The following is a 17,912-nucleotide window of genomic DNA, read 5'->3' as shown; positions in this document are numbered from 1 at the left end:
GAGGAGAAAAGTGAGCTCAAAGCTAGTGTGCAGAGCGCCTCCCATACCACTTACCCTGCAAGCAACAGGAAGGCAGTGGAAGTTGTTAAGGAGGAGTGGCGTAGTGATTCACTATGTGTGGAAGGCTCTTTCCCATCCTGAGACCCGGCTGTGACCATAGAAACAAACAGACAACAAATGGAAAGGTCATCAGACTTGAAGACTCATATTCAGTGTTTGCTGAAGGGACCCTGCCTCCTGCCCAGTCTCTTCCTCCAGAGCTGGGATTCCCACAGAGATGAAGGGAGGGACAACGTCATCCAGAAAGCCGGGGAGAAGGCAGCCAACAAGGTTATGGGCTGGGCAAGCTAAAGAGATGGCCCCTGCTTCCGAGGACCAGCACTCGCACACTACAAAGGGTAGGGGCAAAAGATAGATAGCCACTCAGCCCTTCCTAGGAAAGGACTGAAGAATTTAGACACGTTGATCATGAAAAATAGGCAGCAACTGACCACCTCTTTCATTGGCTCAGACCAAATTACCAGAAGTTCCTGTGACTTTCAATGGAAGACGATTGTATTGGGGGTGGTAGATGGGACTTGGGTAGGGATAAGGGAATGGAGGACAATGAAGCTGAAATGGGTAGACTAAGTAAGTAAACGTGGCAGATGAAATGGTATGCAACCTTAATGGTATGAACAAAGAACTCAAGCCTGCTGGTAACGTGGGAGCTAAATGTGGAGATGCAGGTCCAGCTCTCCTGGACACGCGCTGTGACCAGCTTCTCATTGGCAAGGGTCTGTTACACATATACATATGGACATTTCACCATAAGCCTTCTTACTTGGGGCTAGGTAGACAGTCTTTTGAGTCCCTATGTCTAGATTTACAGACTTTGGGCTCACGGCTCTGACTCTGTAGAACCTGTCCTGCCGTCAGCTCTAAGCCATCTTTGCACAACCTGGCATGACTATTGCCTTTAGCTTGCTTTCAGAGCATGGCCCTGCTTGCTACTCTACCCCTTTGCCACTGTGAGCAGCAAATAACCTTTCCCTTCAGATGCTTCCCCAATTGCTGTTTCCTTATCTGAGCCAATCACATCTATTAAAGGCCATTTAGCTATAGGCCAGTCCTGGGCAAACATATACAGTTGGTCTCAGGAACCCTCACCTCAACTATTAATTTTTTAAGAAACCAATATTTTCTCTGCACTGGAAGAAAATGCAGTCCAAATAAGTGTATCCTGAAATGCTATATGACTTAATATATTAATCTGTAGAAGACAACTGATGCTATAAAATAGAACTATGGAGAGAGCAATGCTTAGCACAAAGGAGCAGAAGTTAATCATAAAGTTTTAGGTGTATTGAGAATTAATTTTACATACAAAGCATTTTTATACCCTATAAATCCTCCTAGGTAATCTATTCAATAATGAAAGCAAGTAATTGGAATGGCCGAGATATATAATGGTAAGGTCTCGAATTTGCACGTTAAATCTGCAGCTGAGACATCTATGTGCAAATTGCTACTCCTGGTCTCTAGATCTAATCATGCCATCTTAACACACACACACACACACACACACACACACACACACACACACACACAGCTTAGTGATAGAAGAGAGAGCTCCAGCCACAAAAAGACCTCAGATCTGGTCCTGACATAGGACATTAACCATGTGACATCACAAAGACCCTGTGGATCTGTAAGTTGATATGTTGGGGGCAGGGGAAAAGCAGTCACTCACTGAGCAAGTTGTGATATACAGTTTCCTTCTAAAACAGATTTAAATAAAAAGTAAGCCAATTTATATTTTCAAAAATGTGGGTGTATAATAGCACAGCTTGTACTTGGATGTAGCAAAGATGGTAAAGAAGCTTTACAGTATATCTGAAGACAAGCATCCCTTTGGAGAACTGCACGCCAAGAATCATCCATGTGCAGCAGATCCTTCCTACTTTTAACCTTGAGACATTTTCCCATGGCCAACACATTAGAATTGCTTTATTGTAGATAAACCCTTGTAGATCTGACATCAATGAAGTACATTTCAATATAGCTCATACATCTGTTGATATTTACAGACATCTGTGTGAGGCCCTGGGGAAAGGAGGGACCAAACACTGACACAGGGCTGGACACTCCACATGTATCCTCCCATTTAAGCCTCACAACAACTCTTGAAAGGAAAGTAGACTTTATTTAACTATGCTACAGTTGAGGAACTGAGGCTCAGAGAAGTCAAGCGAGTTATGCAGGATCCAACAACTAAGAAGTACAGACCCTAATTCCACACACCCGCGTCAGCTAGATTCTACAGCCCATAGTCTGTCTTCATAACTGTAGCATGGTTTGAATGGTGGGGGGAAGGGAGGCAAAATAACTTTGGGAATTTTAAAATTAATCAAGTGAGAAATAAAACTACCATATGACCCAGCAATTCCACTCCTGGGTATATATCTGAAAAGAACAAAAATACTAATTTGAAAAGATACACGCACCCCAATGTTCATAGCAGCATTATTTACAATAGCCAAGATATGGAATTAACCTTAGTGTCCATCAACAGACAAATGGATAAAGAAGATGTGGTATATAAATATAGTCAATGGAATACTACTCAACCATAAAAAAGAATGAAATTTTGCCATTTGCAATAACATGGATGGGATTTGGAGGGTATTATGCTAAGTGCATTTAGACAGAGAAAAACAAATACTGTATATCAGTTATATGAGGGGTCAAACTAGTGAATATAACAGAAATGAAACAGACTCACAGATATAGAGAACAAACTAGTGATGGAGGGGGGAAGGGCAATATAGGAGTAGGGGATTAAGAGGTACAAACTACTATGTATAAAATAATTAAGCTACAAGGATATATTGTACAGCACAGAGAATATAGCCATATTTTATAACAACTATAAATGGAGTATAACATTTAAAATTAATAGAATCACTATGTGGTACACCTGAAACATAATATTGCACGTGAACTCAATAACAAAAAAATTTTTTTTAATTTAAATAAACTTAAGTAATGTAAAGTGAGCAAATTAGTTCCTTAGTAATCATGAGCGTAATGTCCTGGACCTTAAATAAAAATAAACAATACTAGACTCCAGGCACTTACTATGGGCAGGTACTATTCCCAGCATTTTGCATCCCTTAATTCATTTAATTCTCAGAACAAACCCATGAGGTCACTACTATTATTATCCCTACTTTACATATGAGAAAATGGAATTTCGCAGAGATCCAAAAGTGCATTTGATATGCTTTTTTTAAAAACTGCATTTTTTCATGAGTTGTCAGTATGAAGTAAGAGAAAAAACATGTCTTAGACTCAGGAAATATGGGTTCTAGTTGGACTGCCACTAATTTGCTGTGCAACCTTAAGACTTTTATGACTCCTGTTCCTGTTTCCAGAAAAAAAAGGAATTTTTTAAAGAAGGATTTAGGCTAGGTAATTGTTAACATTTCTTCTAGCTTTAAATCTTATACAAATTTGGGGGAGGAGAGCAATTCACTTTGGGTCACTTTTTTGCCATCTTCACCCCCAGTCATTTTACATTTTCCTCCTTGAATTGAAAATCAGGAGGAAAAGAACCAAAGTTTAGAGTATGGGGTCAGAGAAGGGTATGTGGGTTTGCCGAGTATAATTATAGATATTTAAAAGATATTTAAAGAATCACTTCCCAATACTTCAGCTACTGACTCATCATCAGGGCAGGAAAGAATTTTTAAGGAAAAATGAATTGTAGAAAGGTATTTTGTATATAAGCAATTAATAGAATTAAATGAGCAAAGTTCTTCAACAAAGTATCAACAATGTCTCATGAGTTATAACTACAAAAAGAAAAATACCCCACTCAACATTAAATGTGAATAACACAGCATTTGATTTTTAGAAGCAGGACAAAGAGGAATTCATTCATTTGTTGAGCTCCTCCTGGGAATATGGTAGCTCCTACTAGCACTATGCTAAGTATGTCCTAAGATAAACCCAGAAAAGACTAGGATCTCCCAAGATAGTGAGGGTGGGGATTGGGTTGGGCATTACTGTGCAATGTGATCAATGCTATTACAAGAAGTCGCCCTGCCTGAATGAGTCAAAAAAGGTTTCACAGGGGAGGCACTGTATCAGTTGGGCCTTGAAGGATGAGTAGGAGTTCGTTAGTGAAGACTAGGGAAAGGATATTCTCAGCAGCAAAAAAAGTGTGTACAAACGCTAAGTTCTAAAGAAGTCTGGGTTATCAGATAACAGATCTCTGTGGCAGGAGTATGGGGAGGAGAATATTGATGAGGCCAGGGAGGAGAATATTGATGAGGCTGGGAAGGAAGTTTGAGTCAAGTCAACAAAGGCTAAGAGTTTCTACTGATTATAAAAGGCAAGGGGAGGGAGTTGGTAGAGTGGTTTAAGCAGGGTCTTGACATGATAAGCCTTGTTTTCTTAAAGACAGAGTGAAGAAGGAGAATGAACTAGTGGAGAAAAAGTGGCAGTAGTGTTTCTAACCTCTGCTGAGCCTCCAGCAGCATTTTATAATTCTTTTATTGGTCCTTGTTCAACTCCTCCATTCCAAACCTTTATCACCCTACTTAAACCCCCCTATTTATCTCCTTCCCATCAAGCAAATAATCCTGCCTTCCCCATCAAAAACATGCTGGGGCCATTTGGCCTGAATTCTTAAAACTTCCTACCTTTCCACATCCAAATGTCTCCATCACACCCAAGCAAATAACTTCCATCAGGCTCACAGGTGAGAAGCAAGTCCTCCAGCTATTCCTGAAGCCCCTTATCCTCTTTTCTCCTTTCTTATCAAAATTTCCCAAGAGTAGTCCACCTTCCCTGTCTTCTCTTCCTCACCTCCCATCCTCTCAATCAACTGCAATGTGGCTTTACTCACACCAACAGAGCAAAACTGATTTTATCCAATAAAACGGCCAGTGAACTCTTTTTTTTTTTTTTGGAGGTGGCTGTGTTGGGTCTTTGTTGCTCCACACAGGCTTTCTCTAGTTGTGGCGAGCAGGGGCTACTCTTCATTGTGGTGCGCGGGTTTCTCATTGCGGTGGCTTCTCTTGTTGTGGAGCACGGGCTCTAGGCGCGTGGGCTTCAGTAGTTGCAGCACACAGGCTCAGTAGTTGTGGTGCTCAGGCTCTAGGGTGCACGGACTTCAGTAGTTGTGGCACACGGGCTCACTGGTTGTGGCCCACGGGCTTAGTTGCTCCACAGCATGTGGGATCCTCCCAGACCAGGGATCGAACCAGTGTCCCCTGCATTGGCAGGCAGTTTCCCAACCACTGTGCCACCAGGTAAGTCCCAGACAGTGAACTCTTAATTTCCAAGTTCAATGGAACCTTTCAGTCTCTGCTTCAGGGACCCCTCTAACAATGGGAATTATTCTCTCCTGTAAACTCACCATTCTGCCCCACTAGCTTCTGTGACATCAGACTCTCATTTTTCCCCTCTGTCTCCTCTTCCTATGTCTGCCTTCTAAAATCCCACCCTCAGTCCCAGGTTTCTATCCTTGACCCACTGCCGCTTTTCTCACTTTATCCATTCTTGGAGAGCTCATCCACTCTCACTGTTAGTATATGCTGAGGATTCCCAAATCCAAACATCCAGCCCACCTTTTATCCAAGCATCCAACTTACCTATTCTACTGGACATTTTTAACAGATAGTCACACAAGGACTTGAAACAAAATGTGTCCAAGACTAAAGCCATCTCCCCTTGCGAAACTTTAATTGACATCAGTATCATCGTTAAATTGCCCCAGCTGGAATCCTGAGAGGCATTCAAGAATTCCCCTTCATTCCTTACATCTGATCATCCAGTCTTGCCTATTTCATTTCCCAAATATTTCTAAAATCCACCCCTGATTTTCCTCATCAACTGCAAGTTCAGGCATGTATCATCCCTTGACTGAACTACTGGAAAACGTCCCATCTAGACTCCAGCCTCTGTGGTTGCCCCTGGTATTAGGATAGCCAACTGTTTCTGTTTACTTGGGACTGTCTCAGTTTTGGCCTTGAAAGTCTCACATCCAGGAAATCCCTCAGTCCTACTTCTAGTTGCAAATAAAACTAAAACCCGATTTTTAGTTGAAAATGAAATTATGCACATTAAAAAATCCATGCGCCTCCCTTCAGGTACAGCTGGATTTAGCTCTGCTTTCAAGTGTCACCTCTGCCCTTTAGTCTTTAATAGACTTACTCTCCGTGGCAGGCAAGCGGCTGCCAGCAATCCTAGACTCATCCATTAGCTTGGTGGCACTGCAAAGAGACTACAGAATTTTCTACTCTGGCCGCAAAGTCTCAGGAAGATTTCTGATTGGCCCAGCTGAAGTCACATTATCTATCCCCACACCAATCACCATGGCCAGGAAGATGAGCCAGGCCTATATTCCAAATCTACTTTTGAGGCTGGGGTGAGGGGTGATAACAAGAAAGAAGGTTCATGGAAGGAAGGAGGGGAGCAGGACAGACAAGAACAATGAACGGCTGTCCCTTTACATTACACTCCCCTCAAATCCCATTGCACTGATCTGGGCAATTAAATGCCTCTGAGAAGAGTAAACCATAGACCACTGTTAGCCCATTTTACTTTTCTATATAAAATCCTCGGGCTTCCCTGGTGGCGCAGTGATTGAGAATCTGCCTGCCAATGCAGGGGACACGGGTTCGAGCCCTGGTCTGGGAAGATCCCACATGCCGTGGAGCAACTAGGCCCATGAGCCACAATTACTGAGCCTGCGCGTCTGGAGCCTGTGCTCCGCAACAAGAGAGGCCGCGACAGTGAGAGGCCCGCGCACTGCGATGAGGAGTGGCTCCCGCTCGCCGCAACTGGAGAAAGCCCTCGCACAGAAACGAAGACCCAACACAGCCAAAAATAAATAAATAAATAAAATTAAAAAAAAAAAAAATCCTTGGCATCCCCTCATTGCCTGCAGGGCAAAGCCATGCTCCTTAGAAGGACATAGAAGGCCTTCTATGAGCTGGTCTCTGTCTACCTTTTCAGCCTACCTTTCTCCACTCCTTTCCTTAGCAGTTAATCCTGTAGCAAACACCACAGACTGAAAGAGTCCCTCGTGCACCGCATTTTTCTCCCCTGACTCTCTTCTAACCGTGCTTGAGGACCCAGGTCAAGCACCACCCTTTCCTGGAAGGCTTCCTCACCACCCCCCCCAAACACACACACACACACACACACACACACACACACACACACACACACACACCATGCCCAAAATGCCAAGGCACCACACCACCTTAAATTCTGTGTCTCTCAGCTCCCCACACTAGACTGCAGGTAGAAACTGCACCATAATCATCTTTCTATAGTAAGTTCCAGCACAGAACTTGGCACACAGTATGCGCTCAATGTTTGATTTTGAACAGAAACTGCTCTGATAATCCAAATGAGTGATAAAGGACCAAATTAAGTTAATGGTAATGGAGAGGAGACACTAGATTCGTGGAAATTAACATAACTTAATTGGATAGTGTCTTTCCATATTCAGTTCTGTTCAGCTATGTAGTTTGCTGGAGGGTTTCTTTTTCACTTAAGTCACCCTCTAATTTACAAACATAGGATAATGATGCAAAATACATACGTAACATACATGCATAGAAAATTACCCACTCGTGGGAGATGCAATTATCGTGGGAGATGCAATTATCGTGGGAGATGCAATTATCGTTAGGTTACAATATATCCAGTACTTCCAGCAACCGAGCCAAGTGTTTTGCTTTCTCTGCGTTGTTTCCTTTAATCCCCACAAAAAATCAGTGATATAAGCCTTGTTTATTTTCCCATTTTCTGGGAGAAATAACTGAGGCTGAGAGAAGTTACACTACTTTCCCAAGTCCTAGCTGGGATCCAGGACCCAAGCTCAGGTCTTTCTGGCTAGAAAAGCCGATTGTCTTAACTGCTGAACTCTTCTTCTTGATCTTTTGCCAGCTCTGTCCTTAACAGTTATACAAAGCAAAGTGAAATCGGAAGGCTCTTCTCCAGGTGAGCCTTTTTGCAGAGTGCTTATTTTGATGGTTGCAGTGTGATTACAGTGTGGTGATGTAATCAGGTGTTAAGTGGGGATACTAGGGAACTTTGCAGCTTTTCTGCATAATAAGTTCTCAGACACTTATTTGGAGAAAATACGTTAGCATAAAGTACCCAGGGACACAAAAATCACTTCTCCCATGATGAGGTTACAGGATGAAAGAGAACAATTCTTAGAATTCTCTCCTGTTTTTTTGTCTCCTTTAGTTTTCCGGGGGCTCTGTCCCATTTACTGGGTAAGTAAAAGATTAGGTGCAATTAGTTTCAGCCTCCCGGGTTAACCTGTGCTGTCTGGTTGGCGTCTTTGAGAGATGGAGTTCACAGTAGAATTTTCATTTTCACCTTCCTCTCCATGTGGCTTTGGAGGGGTCTCTTGACCTCTCTGAGCCTCAGGTGCTTTGGCAAGGAATCAAATGGATTAATAAATGTGAAAGCACACTATAAGCCAGAAAGTGCTAATGGATATAACAAAAATAGGAACTCCACTCACTCTCCGAGCTCCTTACCTTGTGCCTGATGTTGAGCAGTACTCTGTACAACAGGTTGTTTTTATCATGCTGTCAACTTCTTGTCCAAGTGCCCAGCGCTGTGTCTGGCACGTAACAGGTCTGTTGATCGGTCAGTTCAAGGCAGTGCTAAGAGCCAACCTGTTTGTGGACCTCCCACCTTTTGTAGTTCTTGTACAGTAATCACCTTAGTAAACTAGTAAATTCTAATTCTGTCCACACGTAGCAAATTGTTCTGGTTATACCTCTTCCCTGAGAATCTCTTCAACCTTTGCAGAGAAACATGTGTCCCTCAGCTCCTGGTGGGCTAACATCAGGGAGGCTGGAAACTGATGAGGTGAAAGCGGCTCCCTGCCTGCCCACCCCCCCCCCCCCACCGCCTCCACCAAGCTTCGTTAAGCGTGATTCTGCTGAATTTCAGCTGGAAGAACTCCAAGAAAGCAGGCAGTGTTTCTCAAACTTCCCTGATAATAAGAATTACCTGAATTTACTTGTTAAAAAAATAAATTCTAAGACTTTTCCCAGCCCCACTTAATCTGAAACTCCTGGGAAGGGGTTTTAAAGCTGTATTTTTAACATTATTAAAAATGCTAGGTCTTCATTATTATCGGAACAATGTGAGAAATTCTGGAGGGCAAATCCCTCATTTTACACAGGAAGAATCTGAGCCCCAGACAGAGATATTTGTCATTGGGGGGTGAAGTGTGGCCCTCACATGCCTAAAAGGATTAGGAAGGGAAGCCTAAGTGAGTCCAGCAGGCTTAAGTTAACAATAGGGAGGGGTGAGGTCTGTGGCAAACCGGAAATCTTTGTCTAAAAGGGAGGAGCCTCCCTCACCTGCAGCCAGTTGCTGCCATGCAGAATGTGGGCCCACTGTTGCCACATACAGCAAATTTCCAAGCGACAACAGAAATAAAGATTTTTCGAAGAAATTTCTCCATGTTTAAACGTTGACAACTGATTCCCCCCCAAAATTGTTTTTAAACATCATGTGAGCCAAATTTCTCTTGGCTACCAGTTTCCAACCTCACATTAGGACTTTGTGAGCCCCAGTTTCATCTTTTCCTAGCCTCTGTCATGGTGGTAATAGCACCTGCCTATTTTCTCAGTTTTAAGTTTTTAAATGGCTTTCTATCACTTAATGAAAAAAGGCTGGCTTGCAGGGCCCTTCATGGTCCTTCCTACCACCTTTTCCCACATTATCACCTGTCATTGGAGAATATGGATTCCAGGGCCAGACTGCTTCAGCGTGCATCCTGGACTTGCCACTTACTAACAAACTCTGGGCAGATTTCTCTCTGTGTGTATCAGTCTCTTCACCTTCAAAATAGAGGCAATAATAGCACTGATACTTACTTCCATAGAGTTGTTGTGAGGCTAATGAGTTACCATAAGGTTCTTAGAGCTGTGCTCAGCGTGTAGTAAGCCCTATGTGAGTGGTGTGGTTGCCTCAGAAACTCGCCCCAAACATGCCTCAAACATACACTCGAGAGCTGCAGTTCCTCTCCGGGAGGACGTGCCCTTCACAGTCCCCTGGCAGATCTCCTCATCCTTTGGGTTTCACTGGATCTGGCAAACCTTCCCGACCCCCAGGAACACTTAGGCCTTGAACATAGCACATCATCGCCGATCACCCTGTATCACAGGTGTCAGTCTTCTACACTAAATTGCACACATCCTTGAAGGCAGAGACCTTGTTTTTTCACTTTTGTAGCCCCGGGAACTAACACAGTGTCACGTACATGATGGGCTTTCAATAAATAGCATTAAAGAAGTGAATGTGCTAATCTTCACAATTTCCTTATTTGATGATAAACTTCTTAAGGACAAGTGCTCTTATAGGCTACATCTGTGTATTCTCCGCAGCACTTAGCAGAATTATATTCAATATTCAATCAATTAAGTAATTTGTGTGGTTGCAAAATACGATGCTAGCCTCTGATCAAAGAACTTACAAACTTTTTCTACTTGTCATCCCCATGTGCCCTCCAGAAATCTCTACCCTTTGAATTCTCATAGCATTTCTCTGGGCCTTTCTTATGTTACTGGGCACTTTTGCTTTGGATTACATCTATTGATGTGCATGTCTAGTTACTTCACTAGGCTGGGAACTCCTTGAGGCCAGAGTAAGTGTCTGATATTTCCTAGACTTCAATATAACCAGCATAGCCCCTTTGCCCATAATAAGCTCTTACTAAGTACTTCTTGGTGATCTTCATGAATATAACCTTTCACACAGTTTCTTATGTTTACCTAAGGATTGTTAAAAAGGAACAAAAAAAGATTCAACTCAATTTGAGGGACACAGGCTTGGTGTTAAATCATGCCATTGATAGTTTTGTTCATTTAAAGGAAACGCATCTCACTGCTTACAGCCTTCTACCACACATCAAAGAATAAAATTTAACCCATATAGTTGAAAATTGGGAAACAATGATTTTACAAGGGTTACAGTAAGGCATCTCAAAACAAGCTTTGAAAATACTTCCAATTAACAATATACAAACAGCTCTTTCCTAGTCATGACCCTTTTTTCTTTATTTGGGAAATAAAACATGTATTATGGGAGATTAGTTACCTTCGTGAGTCCTTTCATTACATAAGTTTAACTTACTGAGGGCCTTGGTGAACTGTAGGCAGGAGAAGTCAATGCTATTTATGACACTGAGGTGAAGCTGCCAGTGGAAAAAAATAGGTATTTTCCACAAACAACACACCTTAGGTAGACGAGGGGATTTTTGTCCCTGTTGTAACACTTTCACCTACTTGCAATAAGTAGGCATTTAAAGCGACAACTAAAAAATATTAGCATCATTTAGAGGCAGAATCTGCCCTGGTAATTGCACACTTGTTTACAATTAACTCAATTGTTTCAGATTGGATTTTTCAATGCCCTGTTACTTTTGGGTTATGTTCAATTAGGAACAACTAACAACAGTTAAAACTTTAAAACCAAAACAACAACACTGAATTCATTGTTGAGATTTTTCTGAAACCAAACAGCCTGAAGGATGCATACTACCACTTCGTATCTCTAAGTACTATGAATTGAGAATACAGATTCAAAACACTTTTCTTAAAATATATATATCATGTTATAAGCAACAGATTTCTCTGACACCTTAAAAGTTTTTCTATTGCTATCGCCTAAGTTTTAGTATTAGACACACTGTATTGGCACCTATCAGATGCCAGGTAGCTTGCATCTATTATTTCTAAATCATTTAGTCAACAATTTTTTTTTTTTCACCACGCTATGTGGGATCTTAGTTCCCTGACCAGGGATTGAACCCACACCCCCTACATTGGAAGGGTGGAGTCTTAACCACGGGACCGCCAGGGAAGTCCCTAGTCAACAGATATTAATTCAATACCTACTGCTTGCTGAGAAGTGTGCTAAGTACTGGTCTACAATTATGAACCAGACATTGTTTCTTACCTTCAGGGAAGTTACAGTCCTGTAGGAGTGAAACAACTCTGCAAGATGGTTAATTTTATCTCCGTTTTGCTGATGAGGAAAACGGGATGCACTGGGACTGATCCTGGCTGTACCCATGCTCTTTCCACCAAGCAATGCTGCTTCTCCCCACTCTGCCTTCCTAGTTTAATTCACTCATCTTTGCAGAAGCGTTTTTAATCAAGTAGTTGTGGGAAAGAATTGAAAATATTTTTACTTTAGTGGGAACGAAAAAGAATTCTGTTTAAAACTCACTCCTCTCCGGCTTCCCTGGTGGCGCAGTGGTTGAGAATCTGCCTGCCAATGAAGGGGACGCGGGTTCAAGCCCTGGTCTGGGAAGATCCCACATGCCGCGGAGCAACTAGGCCCGTGAGCCACAATTACTGAGCCTGCGCGTCTGGAGCCTGTGCTCCGCAACAAGAGAGGCCGCGATAGTGAGAGGCCCGCGCATCGCGATGAAGAGTGGCCCCCGCTTGCCGCAACTGGAGAGAGCCCTCGCACAGAAACGAAGACCCAACACAGCCAAAAATAAATACATAAATAAAAATTTAAAAAAAAAACAAACTCACTGCTCTCAATCTTTTGATAATGTAAGAAACAAATATTAAATACCAGTTACATTTTGGATCAGGCACTAGCTTAAATAAGATACAAGTCTAAACAAGGCCTAAAAACCCACATTTCTAGTAGATGTGAAAAACAGAAACTTAATTGTAAGGTGAAGGGCTCATGGGCCTATGTTATTCCTAAAATATGCAGAAATGTGGAGCTTTTACTTGCTGTTAGCTGGTTTTCTCTCCTCTGATTTCTACTTTTTCCTGATTGTATGTAGTCATGACAAGGGTGGGAGACAGATGGCAGGGGAGCCATGGGGGGTTATGGTTTGAGAAGAAGGCAAAGAAAAATCATGTAGACCAAAGCTATATTAGGCCTCGCCTCAGTAGGCATTTTTGCTTTCTTTGGCTGTATCTACAGGAGGTTATTGCAGTTAATTATCAAGTGACTGTTCCAAGTAAAAGATGACTGTTCTGCTGAAGCCTTTCATTTCTTTTGCTCTTTTCTTCCACCTCTCCCATCTAATTTAGCCAAACCCCTCGGAACCATAGCAGACATGTTCAGCTGGAAGGCACACAGCTCTAGAAAGAGAATAAGGGTACCAGAATATTTAGCAGGCCACTTCCCTGTTTGTTCCCTGAATATGCTTCTGCAAAATGCACAGCCTTGGACTGTTTCAGTCACTTTCTAATTGGCCTTCTTGCCTATAGCCGATTATCCCAATAACCCGTCTTTCAGTCCCCAGTGTTATCTTCCTAGAACACTGATCACGTCACTCCCTGCGTGAAGGCCTCTGCAGACTGGCCAAAGTTTACAGAAGGAAGCCCAAAAGCTAAGGGTGACACAGAATGCCCTTTACAGTCTGTGCCTAATCGCCACTTACCTTTCAGCCTTATCTCTCCCTTATCTTTCTACACCAGAGGCACACACAGAATCACTTTGTTCCCTGAACAGGTTTTGGCCCTTCGGGCCTCCACACCTTTGCAGAAACTAGTGTTGCTGCTAGCAATATCCTCTTCCTGTTTTAAGATCCAAATAAAATAATCTCTCTCCAGGAAAAACTTCACTGGTCTTGCAGGTACCTTTCGTCACTCTCTCCCCTCTGCTTCCTTAATATGTTGCATATAGTCTTATTACAGCGCTAGTATCATTGAACTATAAATATTTATTCAGGTTTTGCAAGTGCAATTTCTAACACTCCTTTTCCCTAACTCCAACCCCAACTCCTCTTAAATCACCTTCGTTTTTCTGACTTTGGATGTAGGGTAGAGCAGGGCATCACTAAAATGTCCATTAAAGAATAAATGAAAAGCAATATTATGCCCCCATGTCTGGCCCAAATGTTTAAGAGTGGAAAAGAATTATATATACATACAAACACACACACACACATCTATATATATAGACACATATACTATATGTACATGATTTCACAAGGGTTTTAATTTTTCCATATGAAAAAGAAACTTGTTTAAAAGAAAGTCCAAGTTAAAAGAAACAAAACACACATAAAGAAATGATGCAATTATTCCATACCAGTTTATTGTAAGTATTGTGTTTCAAAAAATTTATAGCATAAATAACCTTTCATGTCATAAAATAACTTAGTACAATTTATAATAAAACTTTGAGAATTTAACATCTCATCAAAATACAATAAAATATGGTTTTAAAATATGATTAACCCTTTCTGCTTTTTTCTTTTTTACTTGAGGGCATATAAACCAAAATTACCCAAACTACTGCCGCGCACTTAAACTTTAACAAAGCATATTTGGTTTATTTAAATGTAACTCAACCATCCTAAGTTAATACATAGTTTTTTGTTTTCCTTCCTGCGTGGTTCTTTGTAATTTTTGTTCCTTTTGACTTGTATTTCTGTTTCCACACAGCTTCCTTCTTCATCTTCACCTCTTTCCATCTGCAAAGTCATCTGTCTCCGGGCTCCCAGAACATGTAGTTGAACTCACGCAGCCCCTTGACATCAGTTTCTGTAATCCTTGCATCAGTGTAGGGAGTAACTGCTTGAGTAACTACAAAGGTATTTCAAAACTTCAGTGCAATTTGGTTCAGTTATTTTCATTCAGATGCCATCACCGTTCAGGGAGATTAATCACTGGCACCCACTGATCCATGTAGCGGCTTTCCCGGCAAAAACAAATAAGTTGACTTAAGGCAGGATCCTTCCACTGAGATGAATGTGGATTCTGGGAACAAATTTAGAAAAAATAAATTTACTATTAAAAAAAAGTCAGCCTTTGCTACTTATTACACCACTTTGGAGGGGAAGACACTCGAACATTCTATACTTTGGCTGTGTGACATAGAGACCTGTTACAACCATAAGAAATAAAATTTCTTCTAGGTAGTTGGGTTTCCTGCAAAATCATTCAGGGTAATTCTCTACTAAGCTGTACTCTGCAAAGTCTGAGTACATGAAACCCACTGAGCCATATATATATATATGTTTTCATAATATTTATTCAGTTTTGCATGAGAGTATTATTCACAGGCTTGCCCTACCAAACTGGTACCTTGGCAGAGAACTGAGTGAACAACTGTGAGAAATATTTCCACGCTGGGCTACCAGGAGGTGAGAGCTGCATAGCAGTTAACTAGAACTGCCACCTGTTATCCTCCCAAAAGAGACAGTAGTATTTTTTCAGGAGTAGCAAAATAATTAGGCTGCCACTTAAGGAGATCAGCCAAAAAGTAGTAAAATGTAAAAGACAAAACGATCACATTTACCTCTGTAAACACAAGTTATATACCTACCAAAGGTTTTTATGGGGGTGGGAGGGAAGCTCCATTTTAAAATATGCAAGATTGCAAAGAAAAAATTTCCACTCTATCCTCTCAATACATTTCTAGGGAATTAATAAGGTCTGTCTCCTACACCATTTCTATTTTTAGCTCTGACTGGCAGAGAATGAAGCTGACTCCTTAATGAGGGTGAGCCAGGAATTTATTTGGCTTTATCTAATCTGCCCTGCTAAAGGAATTAGTCACGGGAGGTAGTGCAGATGTAGGTAGGGAGGAGCTGGGCTGACAATGCTGACTCACAAGGATCTCTTCCGCTTCTGGCGGCCTCCAACGTGCTTAGACACGTTCCGTACCAGAGAAAATCCCAAGGATGAAACTAGCACATCTCGGCTGAAAGTCCAGCCACACTCTTTAATGGGGCAAAGGCGCCCAGCTCTTGACCCTCACCCATTCCGCATCTGGAGTCAGGCGACTTTCAGCCGTTGCGGACTCCCTGCCAGGACTCTAACCGCGTCCTGCCCGCAGTCCCCTTCTCCCTTACCGTCACCAGCACGCAGTGCAAGTCCGGGGGCTGCTCGGCGCCCTCGCTCAACGCGGGGCCCGCGTCACTCTCCAGCAGCAGGAGCTCGGCCAGCCGGCCAGGGTTGCTGACGCGCAGGATGTCGATGTCGTTCTCGCAGCAGAACGCCTGGATCAGGGTGAAGTGGATCTGCAGAGCCACGTCCCTGTCGTCGTCCTCGTCCGCCGCCAGCAGGCACAGCACCACGTTATCGGGGTCGCTGCGGGCAGGGACAGGGCTGGTGTGCCCAAAGGCAAGACCCGCCGCGTGGGCGCCCGCAGCCCGCGCCCACGTCCCAGGGGTCGCGCCCCGGCCCGCTTGCTCCCCTTGGGACAAGCAACCGCAGGGCAGATGGAAAGCGGCAGGAAGTGGCGCTGCTGGCCGAGGGGACGCCCCTGGAAGGCGACCTCTCCGGGCTGGGGCGGGAAGAGGAACCACGAGGGACACGCGAGGGCTCCACTTACACGTTGAGCAGCTTGGCCGCCTCGTACACCCCGACGGTGATGGTGCGCTGACTCAGGGCTTTGCTGAGCACTTCCTCGAGGGCATCCCCCACCTTATCCATCCTACACGCAGGCAGAGCAAGGGGATCCCGTCAGCCCGCCGCCCCTCGGGGCCGTCGCGGCCCCCTCGCCCTGCGCCGCGACCCTCCCTCCCGAGTGCACGCGCCACGGCGCACCTGGGCCTTTGCAAACCCGGGGCTCCCCGGGCTGTCACCCCCCCGCCGTGACCCCTCGCACGCCCAAAGGCTGGGCGTCCAGTGAGAAGCCCCGAGAGTGCCACCCGCCACCCTCTCCCGAGGGCATTGCCAGTCCCAGGCGCTGGGCGAAGCCACAGGCTGCCGGCCGCAGGCGCCGCACCGGCAGGGACGGTCACTTCTGCCCTTTGCAAAGGCTCGAGGGGCTCGACCGGCGTGGGGGGCACGCTCTTTCTGTCCACGCACGCCTCTGGAGTGTCCCGAGGAAGAAAAGCGGGATAGGAAGTACCCTCTGCAAACTTTTAACCGCTCGCTCCCCGCAAATCTTGCACAGCCCGGCAGCACTGGGGTGCGCGCAGTGGGCAAGCAGAGTTCAGGCAGAGGCTCCGGCTGACTTACCTTTCGGTCTTCTGCTCTCCAGCCGAGAATTCCTCCAAAGTCATATTGCAACTGCAGGTGCCCTACAGAGAGAGAGCGGCTTGCGGGCTGCTCCTGCCACCGCGGGCGCGCGGGTGCCTGCTTTCTGCACTCCCTCTCAGGCTCCTCCAGCGCCAGCCGCCGCCGCGCCGTCCGCCCCTCCTGCCCCCCTCGCTCGCTCGCCCGCCGGCTCTCGGCCCCCAACCTCCCCACGGTCCACTATAGCGTCGCGGCAGCTGCCTCACAGCCACTGAAGGACAAAGGCCCCGCTCGCCGGAGTTATCCTGCCAACCCCCAGCCAACCACCACCCGCCTCATTTGCATACGCGCAGCCATTGGGCTATGCAAATCAGCCTGCTCCGACAATTTGACCTCAGCTCCTGGAACCAGGCTGAGAGGAGCGGAAGAGGGAGGGGCCACGAGGAAGGCGAGCCTAGGGGCGGGGGCGGGGGCGGGGCGGGGGCGGGGCGGGGGCGGGAATAGGGGAGGGCGGGGTCCCGAGCCTACTCTCATCCTGCTGGCAGGGTGGGTAGGAGAGAAGGTCTTTGTGCAGGGAGAGGAGGGTGTCTTAGCTTGGGCTGGAGCTGGCTGCCAAGTGTTTTTCTAGTTGGTGCACATTTGTTTTTTTTAATTGTCGTTTCATGTCTTTTGTTTTGGGGACCTGCTATTAAAATCTATTTTCAGGGTTAATGCACCCAAGTCTAGTAATTATTAGTAAGCTGGTTACATAAAAAGAGTGTGTCCAGACCTCTGGGGCAAAGTTTACCTCAGAAGTGTTTATGTAAGTCTAGGCAAAGCTGCTTATTAGTAGTAGTATTATTTCGGTGCCCTGATGGCTGGTTTGATTTATTTTTGGAAGGTTGCAAGGGTTGGGAGCTCAAAAAAAGAAAAATCAACACATTTGTGTTT

General features: G+C 44.4%; 1 protein-coding gene across 2 annotated transcripts; it reads right to left on the bottom strand.

Annotated features, from left to right (window-relative positions):
• Window positions 1–14,082: 14,082 nt before the first annotated feature.
• GADD45A (growth arrest and DNA damage inducible alpha) lies at window positions 14,083–17,228 on the bottom strand. Of its 2 annotated transcripts, none has more exons than XM_059924341.1 (4): window positions 16,986–17,228; window positions 16,354–16,455; window positions 15,872–16,127; window positions 14,083–14,774 (listed from the first exon to the last, which is right to left on the bottom strand). In XM_059924341.1, exons 1-4 carry the CDS (start codon window positions 17,027–17,029, stop codon window positions 14,661–14,663), a joined length of 516 nt encoding a protein of 171 aa, XP_059780324.1. In that variant the 5' UTR covers window positions 17,030–17,228; the 3' UTR covers window positions 14,083–14,660. The 2 variants fall into 2 exon arrangements, with proteins under 2 accessions (XP_059780324.1, XP_059780325.1); XM_059924342.1 differs by having other exon boundaries at window positions 15,872–16,109; window positions 16,986–17,223.
• Between the last annotated feature and the right edge of the window lie 684 nt (window positions 17,229–17,912).

Source organism: Balaenoptera ricei, chromosome 1, assembly GCF_028023285.1.
Source record: "Balaenoptera ricei isolate mBalRic1 chromosome 1, mBalRic1.hap2, whole genome shotgun sequence".
NCBI classification, from domain to species: domain Eukaryota; kingdom Metazoa; phylum Chordata; class Mammalia; order Artiodactyla; family Balaenopteridae; genus Balaenoptera; species Balaenoptera ricei.
Note: the sequence above shows the minus strand (reverse complement) of the source record. Positions and strands in the feature narration are given on the sequence as shown.